This window comes from Carcharodon carcharias, chromosome 19 (genome assembly GCF_017639515.1).
Source record: "Carcharodon carcharias isolate sCarCar2 chromosome 19, sCarCar2.pri, whole genome shotgun sequence".
Lineage (NCBI taxonomy): Eukaryota > Metazoa > Chordata > Chondrichthyes > Lamniformes > Lamnidae > Carcharodon > Carcharodon carcharias.
This window is the reverse complement of record NC_054485.1, coordinates 9,446,156-9,462,117: the sequence shown is the minus strand read 5'-3', so window position 1 is coordinate 9,462,117 and position 15,962 is coordinate 9,446,156. Positions and strand designations below refer to the sequence as shown.

Sequence of the window (15,962 nt, the reverse complement as noted above, 5' to 3'; positions counted from 1 at the left end):
CTTTACTGGAAAAATAAATATCAGAAGCAGAGGGAATTACAGGACAATGGAGAGTGATGGAGAGTGAGACACTGCGATTAGTTCTTGCATTGCTCTGGCAAAGAGCTGATACAGATAATGGGTCCTTCCGAACTGTGCTGGAACACATACAATCCATGAAGAAAAAGCTTTAGTGCCCCAATAGTTGAACAACATGTTCATCCAGTGACTATACCAGTTATTTTTCTGAAATAATTTTACTTTTGGTCTTTTCTGTGGTTTTAGTTTGACTTTTTTGTAATATAGCCTTCAGAACTGAAACGACTTATTTAGTATGATCTCTTGTCCTTAATTCTAGTCAAAGGACAAGGCATCATTTCCAACATTCATTCCAAGGCGCTGTTTTTAATCTGTTCCCAGACAATTGGTGACACTGCATTTGCCCATCCCTAGTCTTCCAGAGGTGGTGACAAAGGGCACTTCCAAACTATTGCAGTCCCTGTGCTGATGGCACTCCTCCCTCAATGATGTTAGCTAGGGAATTCCAAGGCAGCAATTGCTTTTTAACTCAGTCACTTGCACATACACTTCAGAAGACATTAAAAGGCAATGGGTCTGCCAGATTTCCTTTCCTATAGGGCACGAGTGAACTGGTGAGGTTTCTTACCACCCTGCTGCTTTCATGATCTAGTCCAGTCTCATAACCAATGAGCTCTGTGGTTACCAAACTGGATTTGTAATCTAGTTGTAGTAGACACTGATCACTATTGCTTTCAGCAGGGATACAATTTTAATTTCAGTCTCAACGTCTCAAAAGATTTGCTTTCACTGTTGTGAAGAACTTTAAAGTACGATACATATGAAACATCTATAACTTGCATCTTTAGAACATCTTTAACACAAGAAAAAAAACCCACATTTCTTATAATGTGACAAAAAGGAGCACCAAGCCAAAGGAGACATTAGATGGGGTGACCAAAAGTTGGCTAAAGAGGTCGGTTTTAAGGACGGTCTTAAAGAGGAAGACAGAGAGTCCAAGGGGTTTAGAAAGGGAATTTCAAAAAAGGTACAGCAGTCAACTTTAGAGGAGCAAAAGAGGAGTTAATGAAGAGGTCTGTGGGGAGGGACTTGTAAGGCTGATGGACATTACAGAGAAAGAGAGGAGCAAGGCCATGAAGAGCACAAAGCACAGGGGTGAGAATTTTATATTTGAGACGACGGAGGACCAGAGCTGATGGTCGGCAAGGGCAGTCGGGATGGGTGAAAGGAACCAGTGTAGGATTTGAATTTCAAATAAACTGATGTTTGCAAGGTTCTTGTGGTGGTGGGGGGCGCAGGGTAATGGGAGTAAGTTGGTCAAGGGAGCTTTGGAACCGTGATGCCTGGAGATGACAACGGCCAGCCAATTCATTCCATTCTCCTGCCCTTTGTCCATGCCTTTTAATTTTTTTTCTTTTTTCCAAACATTTGGAGTTTACTGTTCATTTTAATGCAGTCAGCGAAAGTACCATTAATTTTACTCAACAATTACGTTCGTTTTAAATGATGAAAACAACACTGATGAATAGCTAGGCCAGGAAGTCCTGGATTTGATCCTAGGCCCGAGAAGATTTCGCCAGTCTCAACAAGGGGTGCAGCAAGGACAAGAGTGGTTGAGTGTTACTGGATTGAGATGGAGAGCTGGGAAATTGCAGATTCTCGCTCCCGTTCTGCAACATGAAATGCTTGGGGGAAATGCACATGTATCAGTGTCAAGTGAAGGCCAACTCACATCCAAGCCATGAATCGCTTCCCAAACTACAACTGAGGCCTTTAGGAAAGAACAGGAGGGAAGAGGAGGAAACAAACCTTTAAGGGGTTTCCTGCGTACCCTTAAACTGAAATGACGGACAATGTGCAACCAAAGCGTAAGTTACGAAATACAGAACAGTACAAGTTTCAAGCAAATAAAAACTGAAGCCAACGTATGACTGTTAGAAAAAAACAAAATAACTTGTTTCGTCAGTGTTTGAAGACACTCCATGCATATGGATTTTAATTCTCGGCTGCCTCCCACCTCTATGCTACAGCATGAAAACACTAACAGGCTGAAACTTCGACAATGCTGATAATAAACATATCTTCCAAAATATTCAGCGATATCCTTCCCATCTGGTACTTTCCACGGATAATTTTTTTTTAAAAGTATAAAACTTCAAAAGTGCCCAGCTGTACTTTAGCGAGTTGACTTGGAAATATACACCAACACTGTATTTAAGGACACAATATACAGAGGTGCAAAAACTCGTATCTTAGCCGCATCAACATTGTAAATTATGAACCATATCTCTATTTTCCCACTAAACAGGGTAGCGTATAAATTACATTTGAAGTCTTCTTACCAAAATGCCAGGTCTCTCAGAAAGTGAAATATCAATCGACAACTTCATTTCTTTTGTTGGACATCTCTCCCTCCTCTGGAGGCAACAGCTATTTCTCCCAACAGAAACAGCAACTATATTGCCCAATGGGCCTGCCTGCGTGTGTAAATTTAGGAGTCATCAGATGGTAGCTCACCGCAGATACTGCAGCTCTGTCCCATGGAATCCTGAATGAGCTGCTTCCTTCCCCAATGCTAGGTTCCCACCCCAGATCAGAAATCAAACATGGGATCTTCCAGATCTTCACTGATCCACCGAGCCAAGATGAAGCCCAACTATAGGCATTGTGCCCAGGCTTCTCCACTCCAGCATTTCCAGGATGAGATTTTAGGATGGCAGATACAGAGGTGAAAAGTTACTTGTTTTATGAAAGCCTCCCCAAACAACTATTTTGTAGAGGTAGATGGGAGGAGTAGGGACTGTTTTGCTCGGAGAGGATAAGGTTAAGAGGTTGATTAGAAGAATTCAAAATTATGAGGGGCTGGGCAGAGTAGAAAGGGAAAAAACTACTCCCATTGGCAGAAGGATTGAGAACGAGAGGGCACAGATTTAAGAAAATTGGCAAAAGAAGCGACAGAGACAAGAGGAGAAACTTTTTCACTCAAGGAGAGGTTAAGGTCTGGAATGCGCTGCCTACGTGTATGGTGGAGACAGATTCAATCAGGGCATTCAAGAGGGAATTGGATTATTATCTTAAAAGGAAGAATGTGCAAGGTAATGGGGAGAAGGCAGGAGAATGGCACTAGGTGCATTGCTCCTTTGGATGGCCAGTGCACACATGATGGGCTGAATGGCCCCTTTCTGTGCTGTAACAATTGTGATTCTGTAAAGGCAGCACCCTACATTGTACCTGGTCATACAGGCTAATGCCTGTGCTTAGATCACAGCTGAGTACTACAACTATCCTTAGAAAAGAGGAAAAGTTACGATTCTTACACTTGGCCATTACCAAATGATGAAAAAAGCATACCTGCAGATGACAGGTGAGATGATCAGATGTGAATGTGATGCCCTCTACTGTTCCAACAGCCTATCAATAGGCACTAGCTAAGGCTCATACCTGAAGAACAGCCACTTGAATAAAGGTCCTGTGGATTGCAGGGTGCACGCCACAAAACTCAGGGTGCAAGACAGGAGAGAAACTCATTTATTAGAACAAACTATAAATAATGAGCTCAATGTTGGCTTGGCATTTTGCTAATTCCTGTTACAAAAAAATGGTTTGACTCTTGTCCAATTCCATTGCTCATTATACTTTAGCATTGCTTATTAACAAACAAGCAAGTTTTAGGACAACTTCAGAATCATCTCCCAGTATTCTTTGAAGAGGAATAAATCAAAGAAAGACAAGGAACTTGCAACATGAAAAACTGGGTGCGAACCTCCTGCATTCTATTACCTGTGCAAGGTTGTAAACCAATGCAACATGCAACAGAATGTTTCAAACCACAAATATTTTAATTGAGGATACTTAAAATAAACTAAACTGAATAAAATAAACTAAGGTTCACTAAGGAAAGGAAATCTGTCATCCTTACCTGGTCTGGCCTACATGTGACTCCAGATCCACAGCAATGTGGTTGACTCTTAGCAACCCTGTGAAATGACCTAACAAGCCATTCAGTTCAAGGGCAATTAGGGATGGGCAACAAATGCTGGCCTTGCCAGCGGCACCCACATCCCATGAAAGAATAAATAAAAAGTTTACCCTGTATTAGCAGATCAGAATTATTTCTTTCTTTCTCTGTGTGAAATCAGTTAACATGCACTGTCACAGACACCATCAAGTTTGATTTTCTTTCAATCTATGCTGCCAGCAACTGTTATGTTCAGAGTTCAAATTATTTCTACGCTTTTCACAAGAGGAGCGATGCGAATGTACGCAGCAGACAGATCTGCAGGACTTGTGCTCCCTGTTATGAAAAGGGTTTCAAGTACCCAGTGAATACTTCCTTGCACCATTGTAAGCAGTTCTACGGTAGACACAACTAAAAACCTATTTTCCTCATGCCACCTATCAGAGATGCTCATGTTGAGTGGTCTGCTCTCTACTCAATACCTCTGGACATTCAGCCTGTCATCAACTGGAACTCACGTAGGGAAGGCATACAGAGCAAAACAGCACATGGCATGTTGTCTTTTCAATATGGCAAAACATCAGGTGATCGGTAGAGGTGTCAGTGATGGAGTAAAATGTTCTTCTACAAATTACTAAAGGTAAAGTTCACAGCACCAGCAGCCGCTCTCCCAAATTGAAAAGCAATTTTTGCACAAATATTTATTGAGCAAAGAAAAATTAAATTTGGATTCAAAAGAAGTGTTCTCTTTAAATGGTTCAGCTAGTCCTAACTGAGTCAAAATGCCACTAATTCTGTTCAGTTTGCTGATTTCAACCCAGGTGGCAGTGTAGGGACAACTCAATTGGCCACAGCTTCCATGTGTGTTTATTTTTAAATTTATTCTCGGCATGTGGGCAATGCCAAGCATTTATTATCAATCCCTAATTGCCGAGAAGGTGGTTAGCCTTCTCTTTAAGCAAGTACAGGCTTCATGCTGGCGTACAGACATTTCAGGATTCTGACCCAGTGACAATGGGCAGATAAAAAAAAACAGCAAGAATTTTTCACTCCTGATCTCCATCTAGTGAATCCTGCTGTAAAGTGTGCGTGTTGGGTGAAGACGGAATAAACTTGGACTGCAACTTTCCACCGTCAATCATCACCGTTGCACATGAAGAACGGTTGCTTTGGTAAAGTATTGGACGGTTCTACAAAACCATTTCCCCCAAGCATGATTCAAGATTCAGTGCCTTCAGGAATGTTTTGTATCCAATGAATTACTTTTGAATGTCAGCACCATTAAGTGGGCAAATGCAACAGTCAAATTGCACAGCAACATTTCACTGAAAAAGCAATAAAATATCAGATATACTGCTATTGATTAAAGGGTGTATGTTGGCCTGGATACCAAAACTCCCCTGCTCTTCACTGAAGCGTACTACAAGTTCTTTAACGTCCACTGAATAGACTGGGCCTCGTTTTAAAATCTCATTCAAAACATGCCACATGCAAAATAAACGCAAGCTGCTGTTGAAGTGGCAGCCCAGGTTCTGGACTCAAGGACTCTAAGTGTGGTCAATCTTGGTTAGGCCACTTTTGGAGAACTGTATGAAGTTCTGGTCTCCATATTATAAAAAGGACAGTGAGACACCAGGGGAGGCGTACAGTAGATTGACACAGGTAATTCCAGGCTGAGGGGTTTGATTTATCAGAATAGGTTGAACAGATTAGGGCATTTTACTATAGAAAAGAAAGGCTAAAAGGGGACCTGTTAGAGGTCTTTAAGATTAAAGGTTTGATAAGATAGACAGAGAGAAATGATTTTCATTTGTGGAGGAAACCAAAACTAGGGGCCATAAATTAAGATAGCCACCAATAGCTTCTATAAGGAATTCAGAAGAAACTTAATCCAGAAAGGGGTTAGAATGTGGAACTCACCAATACTAAGTAGTTGAGGCAAATAGTATAGATATATTTGAGAGGAAGCTAGATAAGCACATGAAGGAAGAAAGCATTAGTGTTCAGAGGGTTAGATAAGGAGGGGTGGGAGGTGGGAGAAGGCTTGTGTGTAGCATAAACACAGACATGGGGCAGTTGGGCAGAATGACCTGCTTGTGTTGTAGACACAACATATCTCTGTGCAAATCCTGGAGTGAGGCTCCAACCCCTGAACTTCCAACTCAAGAGGTTAAATAAGAAACATTCTTAATTCCATTGATATGCCCATATATTTATTTAAGGATTGTTATGACAACGAAACGCAAGTCGAGATGTTTGTTGGCAGCAATGTGTTTTTGGTTATAAGTAATTAAGGGTGAGTGATTGGGAAATGTGAGTGCTTGGTACAATAAGCAAAGGCACTGACCTGGTGATGTTCAACATGGATGCTGTCTCCTGTAGGCCAGCGGTGCTTCCCATTGTAACCGCCGCCTCCACCTCCTCCTCCGCCACCTCCACTGCCACCACCCCCAGCTACTCCACTGCCACCGCCTCCCCCCAGGTGCTCCCCGGGCTGCCGCTGGAAGAAATAATCCACCATGGCATCGTCCTGCGAGCGGCCCGCGGCCAGCGCAAGCGCTGGCACCACCACTGGCACGGGAGGCCCCATCGAGCCGGGGCCTTGCGTGGAAACTGAGGCGGCGGCCAGCGCCTGGGAGGCGGCGTGCTGCTGCTGCTGTTGCTGGGGGCCGGCAGCGGAGGGTCCTGTTAACACCACTGGCATGTTGTGAGCGACGCTGTTACCGAAACTGTCCTGAGGTGGCGGCTGCTGCTGATACTGCTGCTGGGGGAGGGAGTCCTGCCAGAGCACTTCATTCATACCTTAAAAACACAGGGAACAACCATTCCACCTATACCTGCAAAACAAAACAAAAACAATAAAGCAGATTAAAATATTTTTGCAAGCATTAAAAGTGTATATATTAAATGCAAAAATTTGTTCCGTTTTATAGTATTTAAAATGCAAGTTCCCCCCCCCCACCCCGAGAAACATGTAAAATGCACAGAATTACTTCCAAACATTTTCTTACTGAAAGTTAGCTTTGATAGCACTTCAACATGCAAATCCTGCCCTAAGATCACCACGTGTTGGAATATACTGTTAGCAAGTGATCACCAGAACTTGAATGTGAATAAAAAGGAGCTTCACCCAACTCTCGAAAATAAGCTTTCAGGAATAAGTACAGGGTGCATGAACATCCCAAAATCCTCCGGGTATTAAATCAACATACACATTTAACAAACGGAAAACGGAATTTAACAGGAAGGGGATTCATAAAAATGGCTTTGAACAGCACGTGAATCTCTCTCAATACATCCCATGTGTTGCACTGCACTTTACAACATAAAGTTAAAATCAAATCATAAAATCTAGGGGCACATGCCAAAAAGACATTTTTTTAAAATTAATTACTTCGAGTAGCACATGACCACGTAATCCCCAGGCTCTAATTTCCATGTGCCCAAGTGCAAGTTTACAAATTAACACGGAAATTCAAACTATAGCAATGATATTTGACGAGCACTGAACATGCAGCAACCCCCCCACCCCCACCCGCATCATGGCATGTGTCTTGGCACTGCAGAATATAGAGACAAACAGAAACCGAAATACACATCGTGCAAAAACACTGGAAGTGCTGGGCAGGAGATAATTCTGCTCTTGGCACAAATTTTCAAGATTTCCCCATTTTCTGTATTCTCTACTAAATGGAAATTATATTACCTCCATTATGCTTTTGAATTGTGGATGAACCTGCAACCTCATCTCAATGTGTGTGTGTGTGTGTGTGTGCCTGGACATGTATTTATCAAAAATATACAAAGTCTGAACACGACTGACTGGAAGGTGTTAAATTGCAGCTTGATTAAAAGCAAGATTTCCTCTTAATTCTGTGTAATTCACACCCCTGATCAACTGTGCTTTTTATACACACAGCCTCATAAAAAAGGAACGTGAAGCACAACATATATATATGATATATGAAGAAAAAAATGAAACCGGGGTGAGGGGAATTCTATCAGTCAACTAATCACATCCATGTATTTCATACATCTTTCAACAACATTGTGCCAGTTAAAATACATGCTTTACACAATTACATCGAAGAGAAATTACTCAATTCACTGGGTTTTTTTTTTGTTTAATCAAAATGTGTTGGTGTACAACTATTATCCTCAGTTGAATCATGTAGAAAAAGCGAAGCTCAAAATACACTCAAAAACAAACTGTTTTACCAACTAATGTAAAATGTACACCCTCTAAAAATATACAAGGCAGAAAAATAAAACTGAAAATCCTTATTTAAACTCGATGTATGCTTCAGGAACAGCTACAGTCGGGACATATGCAGAAACCATACAACTTTCCTAATTACAGGCCTGGCAGGGCTGCAACCAACACCTACAAAAGGGGGGGGGGGAGAAGAGAAAAGGAAAAAAAAAATCCCTAACATCTGAATTTTTAAACAATACCAGATCTCATTTTCCTGCTGAAATATCGAACGCAACTGACCCTGCACACAAACCGGCTTCCCGTGAATTTCAACGTTCAGCCCATCAGCCTTACAAACGTGGGAATTATAACTTACTGAAGTGTTTAGTTCCCCCCCCCCCCCCACCTCTCTTAGGCAACCTCTTTTGTACCTTTTGTAAAGCAAATAACTCAGCCCACCAAGAGGAGAGGGGGAGAGAGAGAGGGGAGGGGGGGGGGGAGAGACAGAGAGGGAGAGAGAGGGGAGGGGGAGAGACAGAGGGGGAGAGAGAGAGGGAGAGAGAGAGAGAGGGGAGGGGGGAGAGAGAGAAAGGGGGAGGGGGGGAGAGACAGAGAGGGGGAGGGGGGAGAGACAGAGAGGGAGACAGAGAGGGGGAGGGGCGAGAGACAGAGAGGGGGAGGGGGGAGAGACAGAGAGGGAGACAGAGGGGAGGGGGGAGAGACAGAGAGAGGGAGAGAGGGGAGGGGGGAGAGACAGAGAGAGGGAGAGAGGGGAGGGGTGGGAGAGACAGAGAGGGAGACAGAGAGGGAGACATAGAGGGGGGAAATCATCACACTGGAAGTGTAATAAAGTGCCAACATATTTCACAGAGAAAACCTCCTGCACAACAAAAATCTTAGTTTTTGCCCAAGTGCAATGCCCTCCACACCGAGCACACACACACACACACACACACAACCACCCACATTTCACAACCCTTTGATTCAAACGTCCAACACAAGCTTTTAAGCAAGTAAACAAATAATTCCAACTGATGTTGCAATTATGAGGGCAGCCCCAGCATTTCATGCATTGAAACCAGCCTCTTCCCCCCACCCCCCCCCACCCCCCCCCCACCCCCCCCCACCACAATTATAAAAGCCTCGTTTCCTGAAATGACTGAAACCCAGCACATTCTCGCAAACTTTAACCGTCTGGCTTTTGTGCAGAGCTGGGGATGGAGTATCTCAAAATGAACCCCCTTTTCCACACACACACACACACACACCACCCCCCCCCCTTTCTAAAATCCCCCCTTTGCCTTCCCCCTCCCCCTCCCCCTCCCCCATTAGTTACAATGCTGCCTGTGCTCCCTCCCTCCCCCCCCCCCCCTTATATATACACACACACACACCACCCTCCCCCCCCCTTTCTAAAATCCCCCCTTTGCCTTCCCCTCCCCCTCCCCCATTAGTTACAATGCTGCCTGTGCTCCCTCCCTCCCCCCCCCCCCCCCCCCCTTATATACACACACACACACACACACACACACACATTACAACAATGGCCCCCGAGCCCAAAATACTGGGCAGAAAGGGGCGCCGGAGGAAAACTCATCGCACGATATCAGCCCCTCCGGCGCCCCGCCGCCCCCCCCCATATCGGGCCCGGCGGGTCGCTGGGCGTCTCAGCGGTCGACTGGCGGGGCCGGGCCGGGGTTACTCACCGGCAGAGAGGGCGGATTGCGGCGGATTGCGGCCCCGTCTCCGAGTCCTCCTTTCTCTACAACATGGCGCTACGCTGGGACACTCGGGCGCAAGGCATCCTGGGAGAGGGCAGGCAAGCCCTCCCTTCCCCCACCCCCCCCCACCACCTCCTCCTCCCCTCCTCCTCCTCCTCCTCCTCCCCCTCCCCCTCCCCACTCCCTCTGCCTTTGTCTCACTTTACAGTATCTTGGAAACAGGTGACAGCTTCACCACCACCCCTACCCCCCCCCCCCCCCCCCCACCTCCTCACCCCCTCACCCCACCTCCTCCACTTTAAAACCCTTCCACTTCCCCATTCCACATATCAACATCCTCCAAGCCTGCAACTTAAAAGTCAATTCAAAAGTGCAAAAGGAGGAGGAGAGAGAATAAAAAAGAAAACAAAACCCCACCAGCCTTTCTTTAAAAGGCACCGACAAATGCAACTGCAAGCCACAAATTTTGGCCTTATTTTTCTCTTACTGCAGATTTACGTTACGAATCCACGCGCCTTCCCCCACCCCCACCCCCACCCCCACCCCCACCCCCTCACTCACTCACCCCTCAAGTTACTCAGCGCTCGTTAAGTTTTTAAAAACAAAAGAGCAGGAAAATAAACGAAGTGCAACATCACACGCCGTGGACAGGCTTTTTTTTTTTGTCAGCGAAAAGCTGGAAACTGCAAAAGCGCCGCCGGCTTTTATTTTAAGCAATGTAAATTTGTGTCTGCACCCACGGCTGTCACGCAATTCGAGGTGGGTTTTCATTGCGGGCCGATGTCGCGATGGCATTCATGCTACCCAAGAGCAATTTGTACGAGGGGTGTAAGACTTAAGTACAAAGAGCTGCACAGCACAATTTTGCAGTGGGCAGCAGCACCCAAATTGTACCAAAGGCTGCAAATTGGACATGAACCAAAGCGGCAAGTGTGTATAAAAGAGCAGTGGCGGGAAAGAATGCAAGGCACGATTCTAGAATTTGGAACAGCAACAGCAGGGAATGAAGACGTGTGAAAGAAAAGAGCGGCAGGGAGATGGCCCACGTTGGTGTCCTGGCCAATATTTATCCCTTAAATCAAGATCATTAAAACAGCTTGGCTGGCAGAGTGCTGTTTGTGGGAGCTTGCTGTGCACTAATTGGCTGCCTAGAACAGTGCTACGCTGCAAAAGTACTTCATTGGTGCAAAGCACTTTGGGACACCCTGTGATACTGAAAGGCATTATATACATGCAAGTTTTTTTTTCTTCTCACCTGTCCCAATCGTAACTTTGCAATCTTAGTCAGGTGGGAGCTCCAGACATGTGCATTTATACAAATGACTTACATTTATGTAGTGTCTTTAACATAAGGAAATGTCCAAAGGGTGGGTGATAGTACCTGAGATGAGGGCACCATTTACAATATTGACTAGCACAGGGGCCAGGAAAGAAATTTGGGTGCTCAGCAGTTTATTGGGAATTGGGTCAAAAGAGCATGAGGTGGGTCTCACAGGCAAGATGAGCTTCAAGAGGGAATGAGGGGAGATAGGGAAAAAAAAACACAAGATATATGCAAGTTCAGGACTAGGGCCCGTTCAGGCTTTTATTTTCCAATCTGTTGAGAGGTTGGGTGCAAGAGACCAAACTCGCCATCATTTGTCAGTTAAAAAGATAACCTCAGGATGTTCCAAGGTGCTTTATGACCAATTATGAACTTTTGAGTGTAGTTTGAATTGTAATGGAGGGAATCTCTGAAGTAAATTTGTGCACAAGGTCCCACAAATAGATAACTCACTAAATCATTTTTTAAGTGGTATTGCTTTTGAGAAAAACACAGGCTAGAACACCAGGAGAACTCCTCTGCCCCTCAAGGGACATGGGCTCCTTTGTGTCTACCTGTGGGGGCAGACAAGACCTCGTTTTAGTGTCTCATCCAAAGGATAGCACTTAGAACAGTGCAGAATTTCCTCAGTACTGCACTAAAGTGCCAGTCCAGCTTATGTGCTCAAGTACCTGATGTGGGGCATGAGCCCACAACCTTCTGACTCAGAGGCATCAGTTCTACCACTGATAACATGTCAGCTAAAAATTCTTGCTCAAATCTCACCCAAGTATTTTTTCAACCACACTGGATACTCAACTGGTTTTACACTCATAAGAATGGGGAGGAAGCCAGTCGACCACCCTTCCCCATCTCCACCCCCCACACACACACACACACACACACACACCCCACCCACCCCCCCAACCACCAAAAAGCCTATTTTGCTGGTCAATGTAGATCATGATCAATCTGTATCTTGCAATGTCAAATACAAGTGGTGTGTTAGTGTACCTGAAGGGATCTCAGACCACTGCATTTCATTGGTCACCATGGGGACTGACCCCCTAGTTATATCATCACTTTTCTGCCAGTACACAAACAGTTGGCAGCAAGATAAAAACGACAGTGTAACTGCCCCCTAAGCCATTCAAATGTTGAAAATATTGCTGGTGATATTGCAATCACATCAATTACAATCGAAGACTGGCCTGTGAGGTCATCTGAGGTCAAGAAGGAAGAATCCCAGCCCGCAGTGACAAGCCGACTCACCATACTCCATTAGTGAGCCAAGCTGGGTGGTGCCCTGGAGTGCTGCCTGACCCAGGCACCAGGCTGCCAAGGCTACCACCTGGTCCTGAAATTGCATCTTGGAGCCACCTCATGCCGATAACCCCTGCCTACCTTCAGCTCAGCGGCCAGTCACACCAGTTTGAAATGCCAAGTCACGCAGGAGTGCAGCGATGTCCCCTCTCCACCCCCATCCAGGCAATCGGCCACCCAAAGCCCAAGGAAAATCAATTTTTTTTTGGTGTTTCCCTTTCTTATTTGTTGGTTTACCCTGTTCGAATTAATTGTGGTTAACTCTTTGCTGCCCTCTGAAATGGCCTTGGATTCATGGCAGTGTCTCATCACGACTTTCTCAAGCACAATGAGGAATGCGTAATAAATACTGGCCGTGCCTGTGATGCCCACATCCTGTGAATTAATAAAGGGAAAAAAAAAAGGCCTGTTGGTTCGGAGAGGGTCGTAGTGTCTTATTAGTGGATAATCTTAAATCTGAAAAAAAGCAAAATACTGCAGATGCCGTAAATCTGAAATAAAAACAGAAAATGCTGGAAAAACTCAGCCTTTTTGGCAACATCTATGGAGAGAGAAACAGAATTAATGTTGCTTTGGAGCTGAAGAGTCATACGGACTTGAGACGTCAACTCTGTTTCTCTCTCCACAGATGCTGCCTGACTTGCGAATCTTAAATCAGAGCAAGGTCAGTTGGCATCAATAGTTGGCATATATGCAAATTAAATTTAATGGCAGGCACCACCCCCTGCACCTCCAAAATTTCCTTAGTATACAACTCTTGGATCCCAGGGAACAAAAAGCTTGGACACCCCAGAACTGGAAGGATGAGCTTCAATGGGCCGAATTAACTTTCCTCGTCCCCAACTCCCCTAGTTTGCTTTGATTCTTTGGTGAGGAGGACATCATCTTGCAAGAACACAAGGATGCACCACTGCTCCTGTCAGCCACAGCCCCCGGGTCCAGGGGAACCCCACCACAGCAACAAAATTAAATTCGACAGGGCTGCCAATTTGAGTGTCAGCACCACAAGAAGCGGAGCACAAAAATGCTGGATCATCATAAATAAAACCCGACTGGTTGTGTAATCTCCCTCAGGGAGGGGAACCTGCCATTTCTAGCCAGGTTGGTCACAGGTGACTTACGTTCTTGATTCTTTATGCAGCTGTACAGGGCCTTGGTGAGCCTGCACCTGGACTGTTGTGCGCAGTTTTGGTCTCCTTAGACCTAAGAAAGGATATAATTGCCTTAGAGAGAGCGCAGCGAAGGTTCACCAGACTGATTCCTGGGATGGCAGGATTGTCATATGAGGAGAGATTGAGCTGACTAGGCCTGTATTCACTGGAGTTCAGAAGAATGAGGGGGGGTGGGGGGGAAATGGCATGTAAACATATAAAATTCTGACAGGGCTGGACAGACTGGATGCAGGATTGATAGTTCCTCTGGCTGGGGTGGGGTTTAGAACAAGGGGTCGCAGTCACAGGATATGGGGTAGGCCATTTAGGCCTGAGATGAGGAGAAACTTCTTCACTCAGAGGGTGGTGAACCTGTGGAATTCTCTACCACAGAAGGCTGTGGAGGCCAAGTCACTGAATATATTTAAGAAAGACATAAATTTCTAGACTCTAAAAGCATGAAGGGGAATGGGGAGAGATCGGGAGCATGGCATTGAGAGAGAGAATCAACCATGGTCACACTGAATGGTGGAATAACTCGAAGAGCCAAATGAACTACTCCTGCTTCTATTTTTCTATGTTTGTGATGTAGTTAATTGTAACAGCGATGACAAGGTTAAAGCCGCAGCATCAACACAGGCTGGGCAACAAACAGTCCCACCAGCATCCTGCAGCTCCCAAGAAATAACAATAAAGCCCAAATGGTTAATGAAAAGCAGAAAATGCTGGCAATACTCTGCAGGCCAGGCAGCACCAGTGGAGAGAGAGAAACAGAGTTAATGTTTCAGGTCGATGACCTCTTTATCAGAATGCAAACTGGTCACCCTCGCTTTCTTTCAGACACTAATGGACCTGCCCTATTTTCTATTTTCAAACGACAGAAAGAACCAACCATGGCTGATTCCAATTCATATTATGAAGAGATATAGGAAGAGGGTTTTAAAGACAGAACTTACCTCAGGGGTCAAATAAACACCTGCATCATCCAGAGCCCTCGATGCAAGTACTGCCCCATTTCCATTACAGCTCACAGGCACCTACATCAAAGAAATAATCTGGGCAATTCTAGCGTGTTAATAGTTATTGCAATTCCTTCCATCAAATGTGGTGTGAGATGTCATGACTTATTTCTAGAGGTACCACTGAAGCTCTTGCCAGAAAGGTCCCAGCGCTCGAGTAGATCCTTTCGAAAATACATACGATCTTTTAAAAGAAAAAAAAATTCTCCCCTTCTCTCCACTCCTCCTCAAAGCAGCTGCATACACTGCGTGGTACAACCCTCCTGTGGCTCAGCTGGTAGCGCTCTTGCCTCAGAGTCAGAAGGGTGTGTGAGTTCAAGTCCCACTCCAGAGATTTGAGCACAAAATCTACCCCGTCACTCCCAGTGAAGGAATGGTGCCACTTTTCAGATGAGACGTTAAACCGAGGCTTCGTCTGCCCTCTTAGGTGCTACTTCAAAAGAAGGACAGGAGAAAGTTCTCTTGGCCAATATTTATCTCACAACCAGCATCACTATAAAGAAATATTTGGATGTGCACTTGCAATGCCATGGCATACCATATGGACCTAGTGCTGGAAAATAGGATTAGAACAGTTAGGTACTTGATTGATCGGAGCAGACTTGATGGGCCGAAGGGCCTTCTTCTGTGCTGTAGACCTCTATGACTCTCTGACTAACAACAGTTGATTCTGATTAGTTATCCCCTTGCTGTTTGTAGGATTCTGCCATGTGCAAATTAGCTGCTCCGTTTTCTACATTTCAACCATGACTATGCTTCAGATCATCGGCTGTAAAGCATTCTGGAATGCCCTGAGGTGGTAATACATATCTTTCTTTCTTCTACTGACTTGAATGCTTTACTGTCACTTTGTATGGTGTGCTCACCAGTAATATATCACTTGTTTTTTATTATTTCGCAGGATGTGGGCATTGCTGGCTAGGCCAGCATTTATTGCCCTTCCCTAACTGCCCTTGAGAAGGTGGCGGTGAGCTGCTTTCTTGAACCACTGCAATCCATGTGGTGTAGGTACACCCACAGTGCTGTTAGGGAGGGAGCTCCAGGATTTTGACCCAGCGACAGTGAAGGAACGGCGTATAGTTCCAAGTCAGGATGGTGAGTGGCTTGGAGGGGAACTTTGCAGGTGGTGGTGTTCCCATGTGTCTGTTGCCCTTGTCCTTCAAGGTGGTAGAGGTCAAAGCTTTGGAAGGTGCTGTTGAAGGAGCCATGGGCTGCAGTGCATCTTGTAGATGGTACATACTGCTGCGTCGGCGGTGGAGGGAGTGGATGTTGAA

The 15,962-nt window shown here is 45.2% G+C and overlaps 1 protein-coding gene across 1 annotated transcript in view; it reads right to left on the bottom strand.

Annotated features, from left to right (window-relative positions):
• LOC121291547 (pumilio homolog 1-like) overlaps window positions 1-6,802 on the bottom strand; it is a 97,013-nt gene extending 90,211 nt beyond the window's left edge. The window contains 3 exon segments of the mRNA XM_041212901.1: window positions 2,361-2,495; window positions 6,324-6,779; window positions 6,782-6,802. Coding sequence (XP_041068835.1) covers window positions 2,361-2,495; window positions 6,324-6,779; window positions 6,782-6,802 — 612 coding nt within the window.
• Window positions 6,803-15,962: the final 9,160 nt, after the last annotated feature.